This window comes from Nycticebus coucang, chromosome 3 (assembly GCF_027406575.1).
Source record: "Nycticebus coucang isolate mNycCou1 chromosome 3, mNycCou1.pri, whole genome shotgun sequence".
Classification (NCBI taxonomy): domain Eukaryota; kingdom Metazoa; phylum Chordata; class Mammalia; order Primates; family Lorisidae; genus Nycticebus; species Nycticebus coucang.
In genome coordinates, this window is record NC_069782.1 from 152533333 (window position 1) to 152554870 (window position 21538).

At 49.7% G+C, this 21538-nt stretch overlaps 1 protein-coding gene across 1 annotated transcript; it reads right to left on the reverse strand.

The window, feature by feature from the left end:
- Nucleotides 1-771: 771 nt before the first annotated feature.
- On the reverse strand, nucleotides 772-2025 carry LOC128581596 (non-histone chromosomal protein HMG-14-like). The gene has a single exon (XM_053584642.1). The coding sequence runs from the start codon at nucleotides 1883-1885 to the stop codon at nucleotides 1580-1582; it is 306 nt and encodes a 101-aa protein (XP_053440617.1). The 5' UTR covers nucleotides 1886-2025; the 3' UTR covers nucleotides 772-1579.
- Between the last annotated feature and the right edge of the window lie 19513 nt (nucleotides 2026-21538).

Consider the following 21538-nt stretch of genomic DNA (forward strand, 5'->3'; position numbering starts at 1 on the left):
AAACCGGGGGGGTTACAATGAAAAAGAATTTATTTCTTATAGTTATGAAGGCTGAGAAGTCCAAGGTTGAGGGGCTGTATCAGATAAGCGTCTTCATGCTGGTGAAGATTCTGCAGAGCTCAGAGGCAGTATAGGGTGTCACACGGTCAGGGGGCATCACACAGCCGGGGTGAGTGTGCTGGCTCGGGTCTCTCCCCTTCTTTGAAAGCCTCACTCAGTCCCACTCCCATGACAACCCTTCAATCCCCTAGCCATGCCTGGACTAATCTGTCACTGAGGGTGGAGCCCTCACCACCCAACCATTAGTCCTGCATTTATTTCTTACAGTTATGAAGGCTGAGAAGTCTAAGGTTGAGGGGCTGCATCAGGTAAGGGCCTTCATGCTGGTGAAGGTTCTGCAGAGCTCAGAGGCAGTACAGGGTGTCACACGGTCAGGTGGCATCACACAGCCGGGGTGAGTGTGCTGGCTCAGGTCTCTCTTCTTCTTTGAAAGCCTCACTCAGTCCCACTCCCATGACAACCCATCAATCCCCTAGCCATGCCTGACCTACATTGGGGTTAAGCTTCCTCATGAGTTTGGAGGGGACAGATATTCAAAATATACCAGGCACTCAATACATATTTGACTAACACAAAATTAAAGCCCTTCCTGAGCCCAAACCTGTTAAGTGCCCCCTCGTCCAGCCCCTGTTGTCAGGTCTCTGGGCCTCGCAGAATGGCCAACTCCACGGGAATGTTCACGAGCCTTTGGAAGAGCATTTTTTTTTTTTCTTTTGTAGTTGAGATTTTATTGGTTGTGTTGAGCATCAGTACAGACATTTCAATTTGTATACACAATTCTTAACGTATGTACCCAAAATCTAAAAAGCCATTTATTGTAATTCTTTTTTAAACATTTATTCCAGTGACTTTCCAGATTAAAATTTGGAGGCAAATGTTCCTTAAGAGGATACCAAGTACCAGTATCTTCAAATGCTGATAAGCTGTTAGGTAAGTCCCACCAATCCACACTTCATTACCATATGCTATATGCTCAGATTTTCAGTCCTTCACAGCACAGCAACAAAGTTATTAGGAAAACAGGAGCACCACAACCAAAGATGTTAAGGGGTGTACACAGTTCTGACACAGAGAGCCATGATCATGGGAGTGGTTTTCTTTAGGAAACAATTCTAGTACAAAACAACATGGAATAGAAGTAATTTAAAATGTTCACACATCAATGCAGGACTGGGACTCCACACTGCCATTTAGTATGTTTTGTATTACAGGATATAAAAACTAACCCCCATCTGTGGAATGTTAAGCTCACACCCAAGATAGTCAAAGCCTCCCATTAATTCAACATCCCACACTATTTTCTGGTTGTACCAAAAAATAAACAACCAGCAAATGATTTCACCTCTTAAAAAAAAAGCAATTTACACTTAAAAAATGGGATGAGGTGGGATTCCCTCCTTCTTAAAAATGTTCCTAGAGCTACTAAAAAACTTGCATTTACAAAATAGTTGATAAAAATACTCCTCCGGATTGTACAAGAAGGGAGACAGGGACCACTGATAAGACATGGTATATGATATTAATCAGACTTGGCTTCTTTCTCTCCTGCTTCGTCAGCGGCTGGATTCTCCTCAGTTTTAGTTTCTCCGTTTTCTGCTGGTAAATCTTCTTTAGTTTCTTGGTTAGCCACTTCGGCCTGCTTTCCCTTTGCTCCTCTTTTCCCTTTCGGTTGCGCTTTTTTGTCTGAAGATTTATCCCTTGCTGCTGCCTTTTTTGGCTTCGTTTCCACTTTCGCAGGAGCAGGTTTAGCTGACAACCGCGCCGACCTCCTCTTGGGCTCTTCCTTCCCCGCTCCTTCGGCAGAGCTGACCTTCCTCTTCGGCATCTTGGCGGCGGGCAGGGCGCGTGCCGGGTGCCTGCGGGCCGCGGCGCGCCGAGAGCCTTCACGAAGCTGCGCTGCCTGGCCGCTGCCGCTCCTCCCGCCACCCGAGCTGCTGAGACCCGCGGCGGGGGCGCTGGGAGAACCGGATCTGGAAGAGCATTTGGTGGCCCACTGAGTCATCTCTTCTCCCAGCTGGACACCCAGAGTCCTCGTGGTCTCCTCACAGGCACGGGGGCCAGGCCTACCCACCGTCCTCTAAATGGGCCTCAGTCTGTGTGTGCATGGCAGGTCACGCACGTGGCACAGGTAGGTTCTGCTGCCACGGGGTGAATGTGTCACGGCATGAGTGTCACTGTGTCTGTCTATCTGTGAGTATTTGCATGGCTGTGTCGCTGTGTGAGGCCTTGTAAACGAGTGTGTGCACCTGTAAGAATGCATGTGAGAATGCGTGTGCATCTTGACAGCATGCAAGAGGGTTTGCCCATGTGCGTGGATGCGTCGTCTGTGCATGAGTTTGGGTGTGTTTCAGTCTGTCTGTGTGTCTATGTGAGTGTCTGTGTGTGAGAAAGAGTGTGTATGTCTGGGTGTGTTTGGATGAGTCTGTGTGAATGTGTGTGCGTGTGTGTGTCCTCTCCCCCAGAGGTCTCCCAGAGAGAGCACAGCGGGGCCTCCACGTGGACAGTGACACCAGCAGGGCACCTGACTCAGCACCCTGAGCACAGGCCCCAGACCCAGGAAGTGTCAGCAGCGTCTAGCACTGCTGTTGCCACAGGCCAGCTGTGACTGGGCTTGTTTAGCTGCCGAGAACCCCCCCACCTCATCCCCCTTGCGTCCTTTTTCCTATAGGAAGCACCATGGCAAAGTGGGGACTTGGGGACTTTCCTGCAGCTCTGCAGCCAGTGGAAATTCCTGGGAAGTGCATGACCAGAGTTCTGTTCAGAGAGAACCCAAACAGCCCAGGGGACACAGTGGCCACATTCTGTTCAGCACTGTGAAAAACAATTCTATTTTATAGATGGAGAGAGGAAATTGAATCACAGCACACAGAGTGAGGCAAAAATACAGATTCATCATACCACACTTCATAACTCTGGGGCGTCTCAGGGGAGTCCTTTCAAATGTCTCAGATCATACACCGGCAGGACCAGGCCACTGCCTTGTCACACTGTCACTGCAGGCCAAGTGTAGAGCCTGGTTCAGATTCAGAAAGCTCAGAGGAATTTAATGACAACCAGGGTTGCACAGAGCTTAGTCAGCAGTGGGGCCAGAGCTCACACCGAGTCTACCAGGCTCCAAGAGCCACGTTCTGGCCCCGGAGGCCCCATGGGGCTTCCTGTGCGCACCCCCCACAGAATGAAAACATCCTCAGCTGTCCCTGTGTGTGAAGCAATGCACACCCTACTGCCAAGTTGCCACCAAATCACTCTAAATTGGGCAATTAGCAGCATGATTTGTGAAATGAGGAACAGGATATGCTCCGACCTCTTGAACTTCTTCTCCACTGAACTCTCTAGTTCTAGCCGAACTTAAACTTTTCAGAGCTGGAGGTGGAGTGGGCCAGGAGAGAGTTTCTTAAACCAACATTTCTGCCAATGGCTACTTCCTTGGGAACCATCTCTACTTGGGAGCTTGAGCTTTCGAAACCAGGGTCCAGTAAAAATGAAAACAAGGCAGACAGGAAACTTGACCGTGTAGGCAGAACACTCACCACGAAGGGTCCTCAGTGGGTAAAGAGTGCTCATAAGATGGGCAGCCAGGCTGGAAGGAGGCCAGCCACAAAAGAGGAGCAGGGAATGCTCGTGGGGCACAGGGGACAAATGTCAGTCCCACGACTGTTAAAAAACATTTATGGGAGCCCATTGATTTGGACAGAGCTTCTGCACTAAGTCAGACAGACCAAACCAAAATGGAGTCACTCATGCTAATGTTCCATGTCACCAAGAGAAGTTGTTGATCTGATCTGAGAAATCAGGAGAGAGATGAATCTCCAAACAGGCCCACTTTAGCTGGCAGAAGACGTCCCCTCTGCTTTACCCCTGTAAGGAAAATCACTTTTGATCTGCTCTCTGTTCTGATTCTGCTTCTTCAGCCCTTCTCTGCCTTTAAAGCTCACCTCCTCTGCTCACCTTTTCTAAGTTTTTGAAGGAGATGCTGTCAGATTCATGAATCACAAGTAAAAGCCAATTAGATCTTTCCATTTGTCAGCATTCTGTTTTTTAACACCAGTAAACAAATAAAGACAAATTTAAAACACTAGGGTGTTCTTTTTCTTCTAATAGTTTGGCAAAGATAATACCTAGTCTAGGCGAAGAAGACAAGAAATGCACTCCGTACAGTACCGTTGGAGTTTAAATTGCCAGAGTCTTTCTGAAAAGCAACCTGGCGGCACACAGCAGCAGCTTCTAAGATGTGGGTAAATTTGACCCTATAATTATTTTAAGACATTAGCCCAAAGGAATTAGTCAAGATGTAGATGGAGCTGAATATACAAAGATATTCATTGTGTTTGTACTTATGATATTGGAAAATCTGGAAAAAATACTCCAAACTTCTAACAATAAACAACTCCTCCCCAAAATTCTGGTAAATCCACAGAAAGGGATATGATGCTGCCATTAGAAATTCCACAGCAGCAGAATCTTTGACTCCAAGTTCAAGGTCTTCCCACAAGGGGAGTTCCTCCCGAGCCTGCCCAGGAAGTGTCTACACCTTGCAATGGCTGTGGAGCCAGGTGAAGGCCTCAGCAACGTGGGGTTCAGGGCTGGGAAGAAGAGTGGGATATGTGGGCCGGAATGTTCCTCTGCATCCAATTTGAAGCCACATGTTTTCAAATGTGAGGCTAATTAAATAGTTCCATCATGTACTTGTATATCTCACCCTATTTATTTCACCATCAACCCCACCCTGCCATTTTGAAGAGGGCATATGGCCCACATGGGAATGCCCAAAGAGAAGGCCAGAAGGACTGATTCTCTGACACCCATAAGCACTGGGTGATCTTGGACCACTTAGAACTCAGGCCCCTCCTCTAAGACAGCCCCTGGCTTGGGGCCTGACCTATGCAGGTACGCAACAAGTGGCTGACATTGCTGGAGCCTGGTTCTCCCCTCTGGAGTCTTCCCTATCATCCTTCCAACTCCTGAAGGCTCCTACAATCTTCAGCAGCAGCAAAAACACCCCAGAAAGCTTGGGGAGGGAAGTTTTAAAATCCCAAATATTGGCTAAAAGAAGAGGAACAAACACTTAACGACTGTACGCACCTCTCAACTATTTTTAGCAAGTTTCAGAAAAGAACAGACTCAGTGAAATGGTAGTGCAGTTAACCAAGTCCTTTCCTAACTCTACTGAAGTGGGATGACACGCACCAGACAAGTGGTCACTGAAGCGCAGACCACTCTTCTCCAGCAGGTGTGTCTCCCTGCTTTTGAGACTCCTGAGCACAGGCACACCACACTACATAGTAGCAGCAGCTGTGAGTCCCTCACCTGCCCCTGCAGTCAGGCCCTGGAAGCTGTGAGGGTCGTCTGATAACTCACACCTTTGCCTGGGAGGCTATGCCCTCCCCTAGGCCAAAGCCAGTATTGGATGAAGCCCAGGGAGGAGAGGATAGACCAGCCACCTGCCTCAAGGTGACTCCAAAGCTGTGACTAACTCATGCCTCTGCGCCCCCGGAGCGCCCCACATCTGCAGAGCCCACCTTAGCTCCTTCCCCACCCATCACTCTTTTCCTGAGAGCTCTTTCCCAATGTGCCACTCAAACAGGTATCTCTGTTTCTGACTCTGCATCAGGGAACCTCCTCTGGGGTCAGCTTTGGTTTAACTGGCAATTCCTGAACATTCCTCTGAAAGAGGCGCTTCACCAGACTGGCTAATAAGAACCCCCAGGGTCGTTCTGGGGGCTTCTGTTCCCTGGCTGTGGTGTCCGAGATGGGCAGAGGTGGAGCAAACCACAGACAGTGTCTGGTTCAGTGTTTCCTGGCATGAGCTCTGAGGAACATTAATCCCAGGCTGGGAGGGAAAAAGCAGAAAGGAATCTGCCTGCAAATAAACGTACGGAATCTGGCTTACAAGTTAAATGGCACTGGTTATTACAGCCCTGTTCATGGCCTTTTATGTTTGAGCAGGTCCTAGGACCTTAGAACTGCCTTTTCCAACCTCAGTACTATTGACACTTGGGGCTGGGTAGCTCTTCGTTGTAGGGTCTGTCCTGGGCTTTGTAGGATGTTTGGCAGCGCCCCTGCCTTCTGCCTGTGGCATCTCCCCCCTATGACAACCAAAAATTGTCTCCAGATTTTGCCAAATATCCCAGAGGGAAGGGGTGCAGGGGGTGGAGGGGTGGTAAATCAACCTGGTGAAGACCCACTGCACCAAGGGAAGGATGTTGTCATCCACTAGATACTTTTGGGGGGTTGAGGGGTGTAACATCTACTCATGTCTCCCAGAACTGGAATTCTGCAGAACAAACTTGAAAAACACGGATCACAGTGAGCGTCCATTGCACAGTCAAGTGAACTGAGGCCCTGAGAGGGAGCCGAGTCCACCCACAAAAGACAAGGGAGTCCTAGCAAATCTGAAACACACCCATGTCCTCAGGGGAATTAAACTTCCTGCGGGGCTATGGGGCAGCACAGCGCGGAGCCCTCAGAAAGGACCCAAGGCAGAATGACAGCTGGACAGCTGACCCAGTTGCCCAGAGGACCCACTCAGCTAAGCCTCTTCTATTTCCCCAACAATCTGATCCTTTTATTCAGTTCCAGGAATAGAGGGGGTCTCTTTGCAGGGGGTCCTTCTGCTAAATACCCTCCCATGGTTACAGCTGCAGAGTAATTACGTTGAAGAACTGGAGAGGCTCCCCAGAAATGGTGCAGACCAGAGCAAGCAGCCCTCAGGCCTTCTCAGATCTGGGGGGCTGAGGGAGTGGCTATCCATGCTTTTATCCCAACCCACTTCACTCTCAGCCTCTGCAGGGTAGCTCACAGGCACAAGCCTGTAGTTTTGTATTTCAGCACAGAGGAGCATCCCACAATTTTCAATTATGAGAAAGCTTTAACTCAAATCCCAGGAGCAAAAAAGAAAAACATAAAACTCATTAATTTATTCAATCCAGCTTCTTTTGCTTCTTGCTAGACTTTGAAAATTGTCATGTATTTTCGCAACCCCCCACCCCAACCAAACACACGCACAATACAATTCAAGGCTCTTCTTTTTGAAAACAGCAGGGTTTTTCTTAACCTACCTTGGAAATTAAGTCTCAGGAAAAGCCAGCATCTAATTCATTTTGCATGCTAAATTATTACAATCGAAAGGCAAAATCTCTACTGTGCAGCTTTAAAAACATCTGTGTTTTTCTTTTGACTTTTGGGGATAATTATCCTAGCTCATATTGTGATTGCTAATTACTAAGCTAAACTAACCTGCTGAAGGGCTGGCAGGAGGAGGGCTCTTTACAAAGCATTTTCTCCAGAGCATTAAATCATCTGAAAATGGAAAGAGAAAGTGCACCAGGGCAGGTCTGGTTCCCACCTGCTCCCAGCTGAGCTGATGTGGGCCCTGCGGGAGACTGGAGGTGTGGGTTTCCAGGTCTGGATCCAGGGCAGAGGGCAGGGGTTGGGGGCCAGAAGTGGGGCATCTAATTTAACCAAACTGCTGAATATGCCTTTTTTTTCCCCAAGGAACAAATAATTGATCTGCCTGAAAAGTTTTACTTTTTACAGAGACTGGACCCAAGTAGGATTCCAGAAATATGACAAACCATATTTTATGTTGAAGCAAGAATCGAAAGCAAAGTGTTTATTATTTTTAAAATTTGATTCAAAGCCAGAGGTAACATCATTTAAAAGATGACTAGGTAGTGAATCCTCTTGAAACAGAACTCAGACTTTCTTGGCCAAAAGAAAGGAATTTGAACAAAAACAAGAGAAAAAGATCATTCCTTCATTTTAGCCTTTTGTGAGTCCCAACCACGCACCAGTTTCTCAGGACATGATTGTGGCATGACAAGGGCAGTCCCTGCTGTCACAGAGCTCAGAGTGAGGCTGGAGGTGTGGGGTACTCAATGATTCTGATCCATTCTGAGAAGTGTTCTCATGAGGTTGGGCAGGGGCTGGAGGTGTGGGGTACTCAGTGATTCACTCAGCGTGAGGCTGGAGGTGTGGGGTACTCAGTGATTCTGATCCAGGGTGAGAAGTGTTCTCATGAGGCTGGGCAGGGGCTCGAAGCCCATGAGAGGTCTCCTGTTCTCTGGCAGAGCCACATGAAACTATGAACGAATAATCTGAATGATGAGGGATGAATCAGAGCTGTCCCAGGGAGAGAGAATGGGAGAGATAGTCAGATTGCTGCAGACAATGAGAACAGCCTGAGGCGGTCACCATTCAGGGAAAACCGTGCTGGGAGCCATCCTGAACAACCAGGCCTTTGTCCCGACTATCCTGGGGCAACAGTGAAGACACTAGGCCAGTGATTTTCAACAGGTGTGTCAGCTGTGCCACAAAAATTTTTAAAGATCATTAATTAAATTATTTTCAAAAGAAGTTCACACCATGGTGAGTATATTCTTTCTTTTATTCTTTTTCATTATCAACAGAATTTAAATACGCTGCAGAAGTTTACCTACAGATTCAAGTGTGCTGTGAGATTTTAAAAAAGGTTGAACAACACTGCTCCAGGCAGAGGTGTGATCCACTCACCTCCAGCTTGACATCAACATACTCTGCATAATGAACTTGAACAAAAACCTGTCTATTCAACAAACGTGATGAGCCCTGACTTTCTGCTGTGGTATTTGGGTACAAAGAAAACCCAGGCCCAAAATATGGTTCAGGTGCAGAAAAAAGCTGCAACTCTGAGCAGCATCCAGACTCATTGGCAGCCCTGGCACCCCTGGAGGAGCCCTTTACATAGGGGTGGAAGTGGCCACACACCCTGGGAACTGTGAAGACAGCAGCAGCAGTGGAATAGCCACCATGTGAGCCTCTATGGACTCAACAGCCACAAGGTGTCACACACTGCTGAGAAACTCCACACATGTGACCGCAGAGAGATAAAACATAGTCGCCAGTGATTCCAGGAGCCCCTTCCTCATTCAGCAAGGAAAAGGGATCCTTTGTTTGTGCAGCTCAGGAATCAAACTTTTGGAAGAGAGAGAGAGATTACTTTCCTTCACTGGCAGGCAGCTGGGGAGGGCAGGTCAGAGAGGGGAGGAAAGCCTCACTCTGGGGCTAACAGATGGCTAGCAGGCAGCACTGGAGAGGGGGGACAAGTGCGGGAAAAGAAATGCCCAAATGGGAATTTGCTGTGTCCTATTGAGTCATCCGTGTCTTATTTTTCCCCCAAGAGATTCCTGCAAACAGCCTCAACACATGTGGGTCTGACTGTTCTTCCTGTTTTCTACAAGCCAGTGCACAGACTCCAGGCTCCAGGGGCCCCAGCCACATGGGAGTTATGTGCCTGTGCTTTTCTCATCCAATCCTCACAGAGTACCTATAAAACAGGTATCAGTGACCCCACCTCACAGCCAGGACAGAGGCTCAGAGGGGCTGGACAGGGGCTGCAGCCTCCTGGCCAGCATAGGAAGACCCTGGCAGGATCAGGCTGCTGCTGGCTGGCTGGGGCTGAGACAAGCTGAGCTCACTGACTGGGCAGGTATGTGCAGCCATCAAATCACAGCCTGTTCTGAGCAGTATGGAGACTAGGGCACCACGGGGGACACTGGCTGCTGGCTCCTCAGGCAGAGGGAGAGCACCTGGAAAGGCTGAGACAGGACAGGAAACCCCGACATTGACCACCAAGGCAAAGTGAGGTAAGATGGGGGAGGGGAGAGCGTAGCAGACCCTCTCAGGAAGCCAGGTCTCAGAGCTGCCCCAGCCACTGCCCAGGGACCTCCCTCTCTGGGCTTAGAACAATGGCCCAGGGGACAGCAGGGCAGGTTGGAACTCACCTCCCATGTTGGTCCCAGACCAAAGGCACCAGATACCTGCTCAGCAGTCAGTCGCCCCCTCCTGCAAATAACTGGAGACTCTGATTTGGGGAAATAGACCCCTGTATCAGGTCCTGTCTTGGTGAGACTGTTGATCAAAGGCTAGTCAGGTGTCCTAAGGCAGGCCACAGGGAAGCTTTCTTCCTGGACTTTAAAGTGTGGGCAACAGCCCCAGTGTCCCAGCCCCTGGGGTTTTCCTTCAAGTTCCTCCCAGCACGGTCCAGGGAGTTCTGCTGTGGGCAGTCATGGAGGCCCAGATGGCCACGCCATGAGGCACCCAAGGCTGCGGCCGTGAAACCACAGTATGCTGCCCCCTGGCCAGCATGCCGTGCCCACTGTCTCAGCACTGGGGAGCTTAGGGAGCCCCCAGCCCGGAGGGGAAGCCCAGAGGAAGTGAAGAGCAGAAGAAAAGAAGAGACAAAGGCGAGAATTGAGGGAGGGTGGGACCCCACATTCAGCACCCTCCCAAGTGGGGTCAGTTACCTCAGTCACCATGAGGTGGCCTTATTATCCCCAGCACATGTGAACCCAGGTCAGCCCCCATGCCACCTGCTCCCCTTGAGCCCTTGCCACCCACAGAGAGCCCCAACTGCGAACTCAAGGCAGCTTGGTCCTGCACGGGTACACCTGCCCTGAGGAGGGCCAGCCCCTGGGTGCGGAGAAGGAGCTGGGAGCCGATGTTCGTTGGCCCTGCCCAGTGCCCTGGGAATCCTCTTACCTCAGCTTGCCATCAGGCTATGAGGGCAGATTTACTGTCTCCACTTGAAGCCCAGAGCATCACAGTACTCTACTCATGGTCACCCACCAGGGAGATGGCAGGGCCAAGACCAGACTCCAAAGGTGTCCTCTTGCCATTACCTCCCTGCCATACAAAACAGCTGCCCCAGGTGTGTCCAACTCAGCAGGGCCTGCTAGGTGCTATGGTGGCTCAGAGGAGAACATGGTTCAGACAGTCAGGGAAGGCTTCCTGGAGGAGGTGGCATTTACAGAGGAGGAGAATCTCAACAGCCACACATGGGCAGGGAGTGGGCATTCACTGCAGAGGAAGAGCCTGGGTAAGGGCAGAGCAGCTGGCTGGCCCCTGAGGATGGGGGATCAGAGGTGGGGTGTAGTCCTGTGCACAGACCATGGGAAGCATGGAAAAAAAGAGCAGACACCCTGAGGGCCTGCCAGTCAGCAGGGGCACGGGAGGGCAGTGGTGCAGAGCATGGGCCTGTGCCCTGGGAAGTGTCCACTCACACATTCGTTCACACACACTCACACATTTGTTCACGCATACGCACATTCACACACTCTCTCACACACACACGTGCACACTCACAGGCTCACATACACGTACATACAGGCACCCCCCCACACATACACACACTCTCACTCACCCACTCTCTCGCACAAACTCTACATTCACTCACCCACCCACACGCACACTCACACACATACACAGCATGTGCATACACATCCACATGTACACACACACGGTGGCTTCTCCCAGGGGGACAAAGGGAGCTTTTGTTGGGGGCCTGTGTCAAGACTCCCATGCCAGCCAAGTGATACCTCCGAGACCCATCTCTCGGAGCAGCCGGGCCAGCTCTTGGCCCAGCAGGCCAGCTGCGGCCGGGCGTGGCTGTGGGACATGGGCACGCAGACCCATGTGGTCGCTCAGCTATGATCGGTAGCTGGCTCTTTCCCTCTCTCTCTTCTCTCTCCCTTTAAGTTTAATTTTCCAGAGTGGTTTCCCAGGGGCCAGGCACTCGGCCTGCTTCCAGGGGTGGTCAGGACAGTGGCAGACTAGACAGACAAGAAGAGGAACAAGGTGTGGGTGCCCCATGCGCCCTGCAACTCGGCTCCCAGGGCTGCCCCCGTGCCTTAAGGGTGGGCACCTCGGGAGCCTGGGAGCCAACGGCCGGGCCACCCCTGCCCCGTCACCTTTGCCCCAGTTTTCTTGCCTCCAGCTTGGGCTTTTCAAAGCAGCCAAAGTTCATTTCACTGACAGCCAACTCCCTTGGCACAGGCCTTGTGCATTTCCTGTGGGATTTTTGATATGGGTTAAAAACCAAACCTCCCACTCAGCAGTCTGAAACCCCCAACAGCTGGAGCAGATGTTTGGTCAACAATTTTATTTCTGTATGAAAAGAAAAAAGCCCAAGCCTTGATTTCAATACCTCTGTCCCTGGGGGTCGGCTCTGCAGGACAGATGCACAGATGCCCAAATGCAGCCACAGGGTTAGTTTTGAGCCTCCTTTCCTAAAAAGTGCAGTCGCTGGGGTCAGAAGTCAAAGTTGTCCATCTCACAGCACAGGACAGAGCGGCAGGTTGGACAAGCCCAGCACAGACACAAAACCAGAGGCTGCTGGCCCCTCTGCCCAGACCCCCAGCTGGGCTCCACTACCAAGCACGATGGCTGTTAGCCCAGGGCTTCCTGCCTTGGATGGCCATGTTCTCTGTCCCTGATGGCCAGCCCTCTGTGGCCAGCCACACTCCACCTGTAGACACAAACCCAGGTGGGGGACCCACTTGGAGGCATCTCCATTGGCTCTGCTGTGACCCATAATGGGGCAGTGGAAACCGGGGGACACACAGGAACAGAACGGGGCAGAGTTCACCTCTCCTCCTCAAGGTCGGAGCTGACATTTACTCAGCCCCACAATGTGCCAAAACAACATGGCGCTGAGTGCAGAGGGTGCATTTGTCAACCCCCACAAGCCTACGAAGAGAGTCCTCATTCCTGACACTGGGGCCACAGCATGGCCTGGCACTCCTGAGCCATAAGTGCTAACAAAGAGCCTCCCTGCCCCTGCCAAGGTGAGCTGGGCTCAGCTGAGGCACAGACCCCCAAGCAACCCCTCCAGGGCCAACAGTGCCAGAAAGATGAAGGAGCTGGACAAACATGTTACCTCAGATTCTGCATTAAAGATGCATTTTCCTCAAATGCTGGTGCAAACCACAGTCTTCTTGGCCCAAGAAAAATTACAGACCTTTCACAACATTGCACAGTTGGGAGCACCGTTTCTAAAACCAGAGCTGGGCTCCCATTCATAGCTCACAAATTACGTGTCGAAGTGGTGCCCTGTGCTGCTTTACACGCGAGCCATGAGGGAGGGTACTGGAGGATCACCTTCCCAGAGAGAAGAAAGAGCCTCCTTGAGGGTCACCTGAGGTCCCCTGGGGCTGAAGCACAACTGCCCTCACATTGAAGCATCAAGGAACACGGCCTGCGAACGTCCTGGGTCTCATACGCAGGAGCTGTCTGGCATCCCGACAGGTCCAGCAGGCCTGAGCTCTGCTGTGCGGGCAGGGCCACCCGCATGGTCCAAGTGGACTGGGTTGGGGAATCTTGTGGGTAAGATCCTTCTTGATAATGTCCTCATGGAGTCAGCTAAAGAATTAGTTTAAAATAATGACAGTGATGACAGTAGCAATAGGGAGCAAGAGGAAAGGCCTGTCTCAGTATATGATATGGGCAAGATGCCGTTACAGACTCGTGTGATGTGCATTAGTTACTTTATCAGCATGCCCGTAAGCCCCATTTTTCAGGTAAGATGGAGAGTAAGAGGTTAGACAGCTGAGACTGGTGGGGCGGGTGGGGCAGGGGAGAGGAAAGTGCTGGTCATGGCATGGGGTGGAATAGAAGTGGAGCTGGCAAGTCTGAGCAACCGTGAAGCCCACCCGGTGACCCCCACATCAGATTTGGCATATGATGCCATGTTCCTCCCCACCAATCCCAGCACACATAAATACGCAGTGATTTTCAGATACAGGCGCCCAGCCCTACTCTGAATCCCATGTCCCACTCTGCTCACATCAGAGCCATCATTTCCTGGCATCAGGGATTTTTACACAAATTCTCAGACGGTGTCTGCAGTTAGACAAGGTTTGAACTTTCTCTGGGGCCTGTGTTCCCAGTGTTTGGGCAGATTTCGTTCTCTGGGTCCTGTTCTGGCTACTGCACAGAACTGTGTAAGGCTGTGTGCGGGGGAGGGCCATCCTCCTTGCTTATTTCAGCAGGTGTTGCTCTCAGGTTCTCTTCGTCTCCTGGAGCTACAATTTTGTTGCCTCACCTGTTTTTCTGACAGGATGTGAACAATGTCCTTACAAAGTTCCCTTTGCGCTGATTCTGTTGCTTTCTGAGACAGGACACAGATCCTGCCTTGCCTGCTGGGTTTACCCGTAGCCCTTTCCCTCCGTGAGGCTTGTATGTCTACACAAGGAAAGTGATCACCTTAGCTTTCCAGATCTCACCTTCTATTTGAGGAACAACTCTGCAACCCTTTAACCTTCTAGAAGCCACCTCTGGACATCTGGTGACAGACATTTCCAGCAAACTTGATGACATTTAAGCCAGCAGAGTCTTGGCAAGCTAAGATGGGCCTCCTGGAAGCAGAGTGCTGACAGCATCTGAATCATGACCTCTCAGACAGGGGAGTCCTGTCCGGAAAGTGTCATGGAAATAAAGCCCACCTTTAAAAGAGGCTGGGACCAACTCAATGGTCCTGAAATGCTCCTTTATCCAAGAGAAAATGCCATTAGATAGATTTTGATTACATATGAAATTCTGAAGTGGTCCTGCAGCTTTTTTTCTCTCTTTTTTTAATATATAAGCAAATGAGGGCTCTGTGCACCTGGCAGTAGGAAAGGAGAAGCTTTGGAATCTTAACATGGTCCAGCCCCTTGAAGGTCAGCACTGAGAAGGGGGAGAATTGGGATTCCGATGGTGTCTGCCAGTTGGTTTTCAAATTTCAATCTGGAAACAGTTGACCTTGAGGTGCTTTTGGGAATAAGGAAGAACCTAAAACCCAGGTGGCAATCAGTTGAATGGTCTTAATTGCCATAAAAAAGGCTGCTCTTGGCATCTGAATGGGAGAAAGGACATGGCAGTTTATATGCAAAGTCTCTCAAGCCTGCCCAGCCTCCTCTATCCAGTGTCCTCTTCCACAAGGGCTTGGCTTTCCCCACCTGCAGATGGCCTTCTTCCATTCTCCCAGCCCCAGCTGGAAGGCAGAACAAGCTTAGACCCAAACACCCATGGGTGAATTCTGTCTATGCACCATTTCCCCAGGACTTGACATCAGATGGAATGCAGAGGCTTACTCTTACTGAGCACTGCTGCTGCGTCTGACTCTTGCCCTAAGACCTCCACAGCTCACCACAGACGGAACACCCGAGGCTCGAGTGACTCAGAAAACTCCAGCAGCCAGGAAGCCTATTGGAGGCAGGATTCCAGCTCGAGTCCATTGAGGCAGAGCCTCTGTTCTCTCCTCTACTCCAAGCTGCAGGGCTGGAGGAGACAAAGAGGGGAGAACTCAACAACGGGATGATTCGTTCATGGCAGAATGGTAGACACCATGGTCCTTGTGCACCAACAGACTCAGAGGTGGATAGATCGACTCTGGTCTCCTGAGGTCAGCTCGGGTGATTCCAACATGTCCTTGGGGACCCATGATGCTGGCCCAGGCTGTCTTCACTGCCAGGACATGTCAAGGAGAAGACCACCTTATCCCTCGAAGAAGCCTTGGTCTCTTAGGAGGGCAGGAATAAATCTCTCCTCCTAAACGAGCAGCCTCACAGGGTTGTGGTTTGCAGAGCAGACCCCTGCACCTCATCCCCTGGGGTTCTCACATGAACCGTTAAGGGAAGATTGTCAGGCCCACTTGGCACATAATAAAGCTCAAGTGCTCTGAGAAAACAGTAGTTTTGATGTGAAAGTCTTCCTAGTCCTCACCTGTGACACGACACCCCAGGCCATTGTTTTCCTTACTCAAGTTACTGTTCAGTACCACTTCTGGCTTCCCCAGATGGTTTTTCTCCAAAAGCATATTTGAATGTTTTACGAAACTGGTCGATCTTAACTCCCAAGGATTCAGCCCCAAACATCAAAACCAATGTTTTCATAATATAGATGGAGGGGGGTGGAAGGGATCAGCTTACATTTTAAAGGTTTTCTTGTTGGTTTTTTTTTCCTGCAGCCAAGCAAAAGTTGCAGGAATCTGTTAACATATTGATTGCTTTGAGCACTATTTCAAATTAGCTTTCCGTTCCCCTCCATATGCTTTTCCATTAAATTTAAATAAATTAAAGTTCACTCCTCCGGAAGAGACACGCTGGGGCCTCCTTGGGATTTATCAGCCAGGTCCACGCTGTCAGAAATTCGTCAGCATCGTGTGCTGATGGGCATGGGATTGGTTGACACATTGTGCCACTTCCTCTCCTCAGAGGCACTTTATGGGACCAGACACCACTGCCCTTGGGACCAAGCCCACTGCTGCCTCGGAACACTGACCCAGAGAGAGGCTCAGGTCCTACTCATCGACTGCAGAGCTCAGGTGGACAAGAGGACTGCTGGCTTCCATTTGCTCCCTGTCAGCAAGGCCCTGGGCACTGGCTGGGCCCCTTGTTGTTCCTTCTCAGCCCCCACCCCAGGCCTGTGGCAGCCACACTCTCAGCCCATGACCAAGTGCAATGAGGTAAGTCATAGCCATTGAGAAGTGGTGCCTGAATATTGCTCCGCAGAACTCTTCCCCCTGTATGTCAGAAACCTTCCCAGGACAAGCTTCATGAACTGTGTCTTAAATAAGACCAGGGCAGAGCTGGCTTCCAGCTTGACTGCGTCCGAGGATTCCTTCAGGCTCTGTGTGTCCAGTCTGCCCTTCTCTATAGAGCAGATGAGCAATGGGGCCCAGGCCCACCCTCTGGGTCCCCTTACTTGCTAACCAACAGGGCTCTACCAGGCTGGTGTGAGACAAACCACATTGCCCCCAAGACCTGCTGTGTGCCCTGAACGGAATTGACCCTCAGCTTTCACAGAATGCCCTAGAACATGGAAACAACTTCCTGGCCACCTCTGTTAACCTACATGAGGTCCAGGCTCCTGGGAGTGAGAACTTAAGTCATTAACTGCAGGTGACACCTCTAGGGTCGCCTATGATAGACGGTGGTAGGGGGAAGTCCCTAAGTGGGCTCTGACAAGGAGGAGCAATAGGGTAGCTTGAGACTCAGAGAACGACCAAAAGTAGAGGAGTTGAAATATTGGCAGCTGGCCACACAGAGAAGGTGGCGCAGGTGTAAGGACAGCCTCCACGACTCCCTGACCCAAGGCTTACCCTCCCTCCCCACCCTCCCTAGCAGGGCCTTTGAATCCTGGGAGAAGAGCCCCAGAAGAAAGGAATGGCTCTAGGTGCCAACAGCCTGAGGACCCCCCACCCCAAGGGTCAGTGTCGAGAAGAGGGTAGAGGGGAGGCAGAAAGGGGCCGAGGCACCACAGCAGAGGCTGGGCTCTGGATCAGGGGGTGGCACGGAGTCTGCCCCTGTGGGCTTAAGAGCAAGTGGTGAGCAAGATGCTGGAGGAAGGGTGTACAGAGAGGGGCCGCGGCTCTGCTTACACGTGGAGACCCCCTCCACTACCACCGCAGCTCCCAGGAGGTGTGAATGGGGAGAAGGCTCCCAGGAAAAACAAGCTTTTCTCTTAATCCAGGAAGAAACCCAAGTGTTGGGATCTGTGGTTTTGCTGCAAATGTGATACATTTTCCCTGGGAGGTGAATTTTTTTTTCAGACATACCCAAAATAGTATTTGGGGTTCATCTGGCAATGCATCTATAACCAGCAGAGAAATAAATACGTAGATTATAGTTCTAACGTTTCAGTCTTTAGAGTGCAACCTAATGGGAGTGTGCACTTTGGCAGAGGCAAGGAGGTCCTCACCCACCCCAAGCCTCTGTCCACATCTCGCCCTGCCGAGTGAGAGCATTGCCCACCTTCCACGGCCTCACCTGTCTGTTGACTCAGCTCGGCTCAGGCACTCTGCCTGGGAGGGAGAGAGGAAGGGAATCAACACATTAAAGATTTTCCTCAAAATTATTTAAACCATAGCCCTAACACAGTGACGATTTTTATTTTTCCCCATGTAGGTTTAATAGCTGAATATGCCCCGAATAGGTATGCTACGATTAAACCCTCTCCTTATTATTGGATATTTGGGTCATTTCTTTTTCTCTATTTTGTTTCCCTGTGAAACATACTATTATAAATGATAATGAACTTCTTTGTGCGTGTAGCATTTGACTGTTTCCTTAGCATAGAGTTTCAGACAATATGATGAGGAGTGAGATTGTACAAAGTTTTATGAATCTCGCTTTATAAAAGCATTTTGCTTTATAAATACTTGGTCCCCACTAATAATGCCACAAAGATTCGTGAATTTGTCACTTGTGTTTCAAGGTCAAATTGTTCAAAATAACAACAGGTTTTCAAATAGGCGTAAAATGGTATCCTAAGCCTCATCTCTTCACTCATTACAAATTTGTTTTTCTCTCACAAATGATTTTTAGGACCTGTGCTTTGTTACTTCTGGAAGTCTTCATGTTCTTATAAATTTGAGTGAGCTTTTTAGATATTACAGATCCTAATTCTTTGTCAGTCGTGTATTTAAAACCATGCTGTTTTCATTTGGGGGTGAGCATTCTCCGGCTGTTTCATTCTTTATACGTCTATCTGTTACTATCATTATTCAAAAATGTGTAACCATCTACATCCAACCCAGCCAATCTTTGTCCTTGTGGCCGCTTCTGCTGCTTGGAGATGAGCAATTCATCCACAGATCTGATAAATATTCTATTTTCTGTCTGCTAGTTTTATCTGAAATTTCGTTTTCCATATTTAATACCTTAATCTACCTGGAGTTTATTTGGTATGTGGTGTTGCATGGATTCAACCCAACCTCATCTTTTACTCTAAATGACTGTCATATTTTCCAACACAATTTTAGAAGATGGACTTTATTGTCTGTTGGCAATTTTTGTACTCAGGCCTGTTTCTGGGTCCCCTGGGCTGTCCCCTGCTCTGTCTTTGTGAGGAACCAGCTCTGAGTTTACAATAACTTAGTTCTATGATCTGCTCTTGGACGAGCTCATCCAACCCCACCATCTTCCCCAGCCCTTACTTTGTTGCTCTTAGTTTCGAGAACATTCTTTGAAATTCTATTCCTTTTTTTTTTTTCCACGTGAGACTTCAAAGCACGTTGATTTTAAAACACCTTTGGGGGATTTTGATTGGAATTGTTATTAATCTATACATGAACTTGGGGCAAGAAAGAAAATTTTTCAATATTTCATCTTGCTGACAAAGAACATAGCTTATCTATCCACTCTGTAATACATTCTTTTCTAAAATTGGCTTGAATAATTCAGTTTGAAAAGCTATGTACTAGCCCCCAAAATTTCAGACAAGCACTCCTTTTTTGCACCCTGACAGTGAGGGGATTGAACAAGTCTCTTGCTTAGAGAAGCAGCGAATCCTTTATTTCTCTTCGTTCCTCACGCTTCTCTGAGTCAGATAGAGCCAGGACACTTTTGGTCAGTCATCCTCCCTCCCCCTTGGGAGGAGGTCTGCCATCCTGCCCTGCTGGTCACATCCCTGTGTTCCTCAGGACCTGTGTACCTGCTACCATCTGCCTCTCATCCACACACCACCATCACCCTAGACAGCAGTACCCACGTGGACAGCCACGTGGATGGTCAGGCTCACTGTCCCCGAAGCCTCTTGCTTCTGATGACTTTAATCTGCACTTGGCCTCAGCCCTATGCTCACTGCAAACGTGAAACTGAAGGGGCTCTAAAACCAAGTATTCACACCACCTCCCTTTCCAGCCCGATAGCCATGTGACACCACTGCAGCCACTCACCACCCGGTGGAGACCCCCAAACCCACCAACCTCTTCATTGTCTCACTATCCAAGTGCTCCCACCCCGTATCCACCTTCCTCCTCACCCATGTTAGATAGCACCTGCCATCATCACAACCTGGGGACACTGCCAGCACCATAGCTGGGGCCCCTGAGTCCTCCCTACGTCTGTGGCACCAATAGCTTCTCAGTGCAAGCGGCTCCATCAGGGCCACAGTCTGACTTCCTGGGGTCCTATCCTCCATGCTGTGGACTGAATTGTGTTTCCCCAAACGTCATATGTTGAAAGTCTAATCTTCAATGTGATTATAATTGGAGATCAGGGTTTGGGAGATAATTAAGACTAAATGATGTCATAAGCAGACACTGACAGGCCCTGTAAGGAAAAGAACCCCCTCCCCCTAGCCTCACACATGCACTGAAGAGAGGCCATCTAAGACCACAGGGAGAAGCCAGTTGTCCTCGCCAGGAACCCAAGCAGGGCCTGCACCTTGATCTTAGACTTTCCAGCCTCTAGAAGTGTGAGAAATAAACTTCTGTGGTTGAAGTCAGCACATCTATGGCATTACGTTAGGGAAACCTGACCAGTCTAAGACACTCCATAAAAGAACATTAAAAATGGTATTTTACAACCGTATTGGCAGGAAGACAAATATATGAATACAATATATTAAAGCATTCTCTTCAATCTAAACATTTTGTTTTTCTTCTGATTAAAAAATTGAAAGCATTTGCACAGGTCCCAAGAAGTAACTTGGGTGCTGGGCATTGCTCCCATCAAGGCTGGTGGGTAAATCAGCGCTGCCTCCCAAACTTGGCGTGGGGCATTCGCAGGCTGCAGCGGCTGCTTGGCCCAAGGCCGGGATGCTTCCTGTGCCAGGCAGTTCATGCCCCCAGGAGCAGCCCTCAGCCACAGAGAAGGAGCGTTGGTGGAGTGATTGGCCCGTCTTCCTCACTCCGTGGGTTGGACATTCCAAGGCATGTCCCGTGCTGTGACCTGAAGTTCCCTGCAGGCCTAAGCTCCAGTTGCTGGCAGTGGTGACCTGCTATGAGCATGTCTGCATGGGCTTCCTTCCATTCCTCCCACCCTGTGCTGGCATTCCTTACTCTCAAATCCTTGTCTTAGACTCTGCTTTGGGGAAACCCAATCTAAAAGGTGATCATTCTCTGGCAAATACAGCTCTCTTAACCAACTTCTGTGTAGCAGAGTGGCCGGTTCTCTCCTTTCCCTCTGCAGACCAGATTGTCCACTATTCCAAATGCAGGGCCCCAGCCCAGGGGCTATTTCCTGCTCCCTTCTGCCCAGCTGTTTAATGATCAATAGTCAGAGGTGGTGGCCCCAAACCTATTGGTGCCAGTTTTGCTATTATAATTATGTAATTTCATTAAGCATCCTTTGAACCAATGAAATATAACTATAAAAAGAAAGAGACCTACTGTTTCTATGAAAACTAAATTTAAAAACTTAGCAGAGATAATTTGCTAAAAATGTTATCCATCAAATTGGACGTGGGTCACCATCTGTAAGAAATTGGAGAAAATGATAAAAACCAGGAAAAAGCCTGAGCCACATTTCTTCATGAGTATTTCTCTTTCCACTTAGAAACAAAGTGAAACTAGAAATTGTAGATTGTGGCTCTGGGCACAGAGGACCTGAGGGAGGGGAGGGTGTGGGTCTCAGCTGTCCTGAGGGTTCCAAATCCACCAGCCTCAATCCCTGATTTCGGGCCGGGAAAGGGTGCATGTCACACCCACACCAGCCTTGTGGTGAGTTGAATCCTCCCCTCTCCCCCAGCCTGGAGAATTTTTATCTCCCTCATGGTGAAAAACCAACTCAGCAAATAGTCATTAAAATCTTGAACTAGGCCACGACCTCAGCATTTGGAAATTCCAGGCTGGATTCCTCCTCTCCAGCCTACCCCATACTCCCCAGGGTGGAGAGGACAGGGGAAGGTTTAGTGAGGGGGGGCTGCTGTAACACAGCGCACAGGCGGGGCGGCTCAC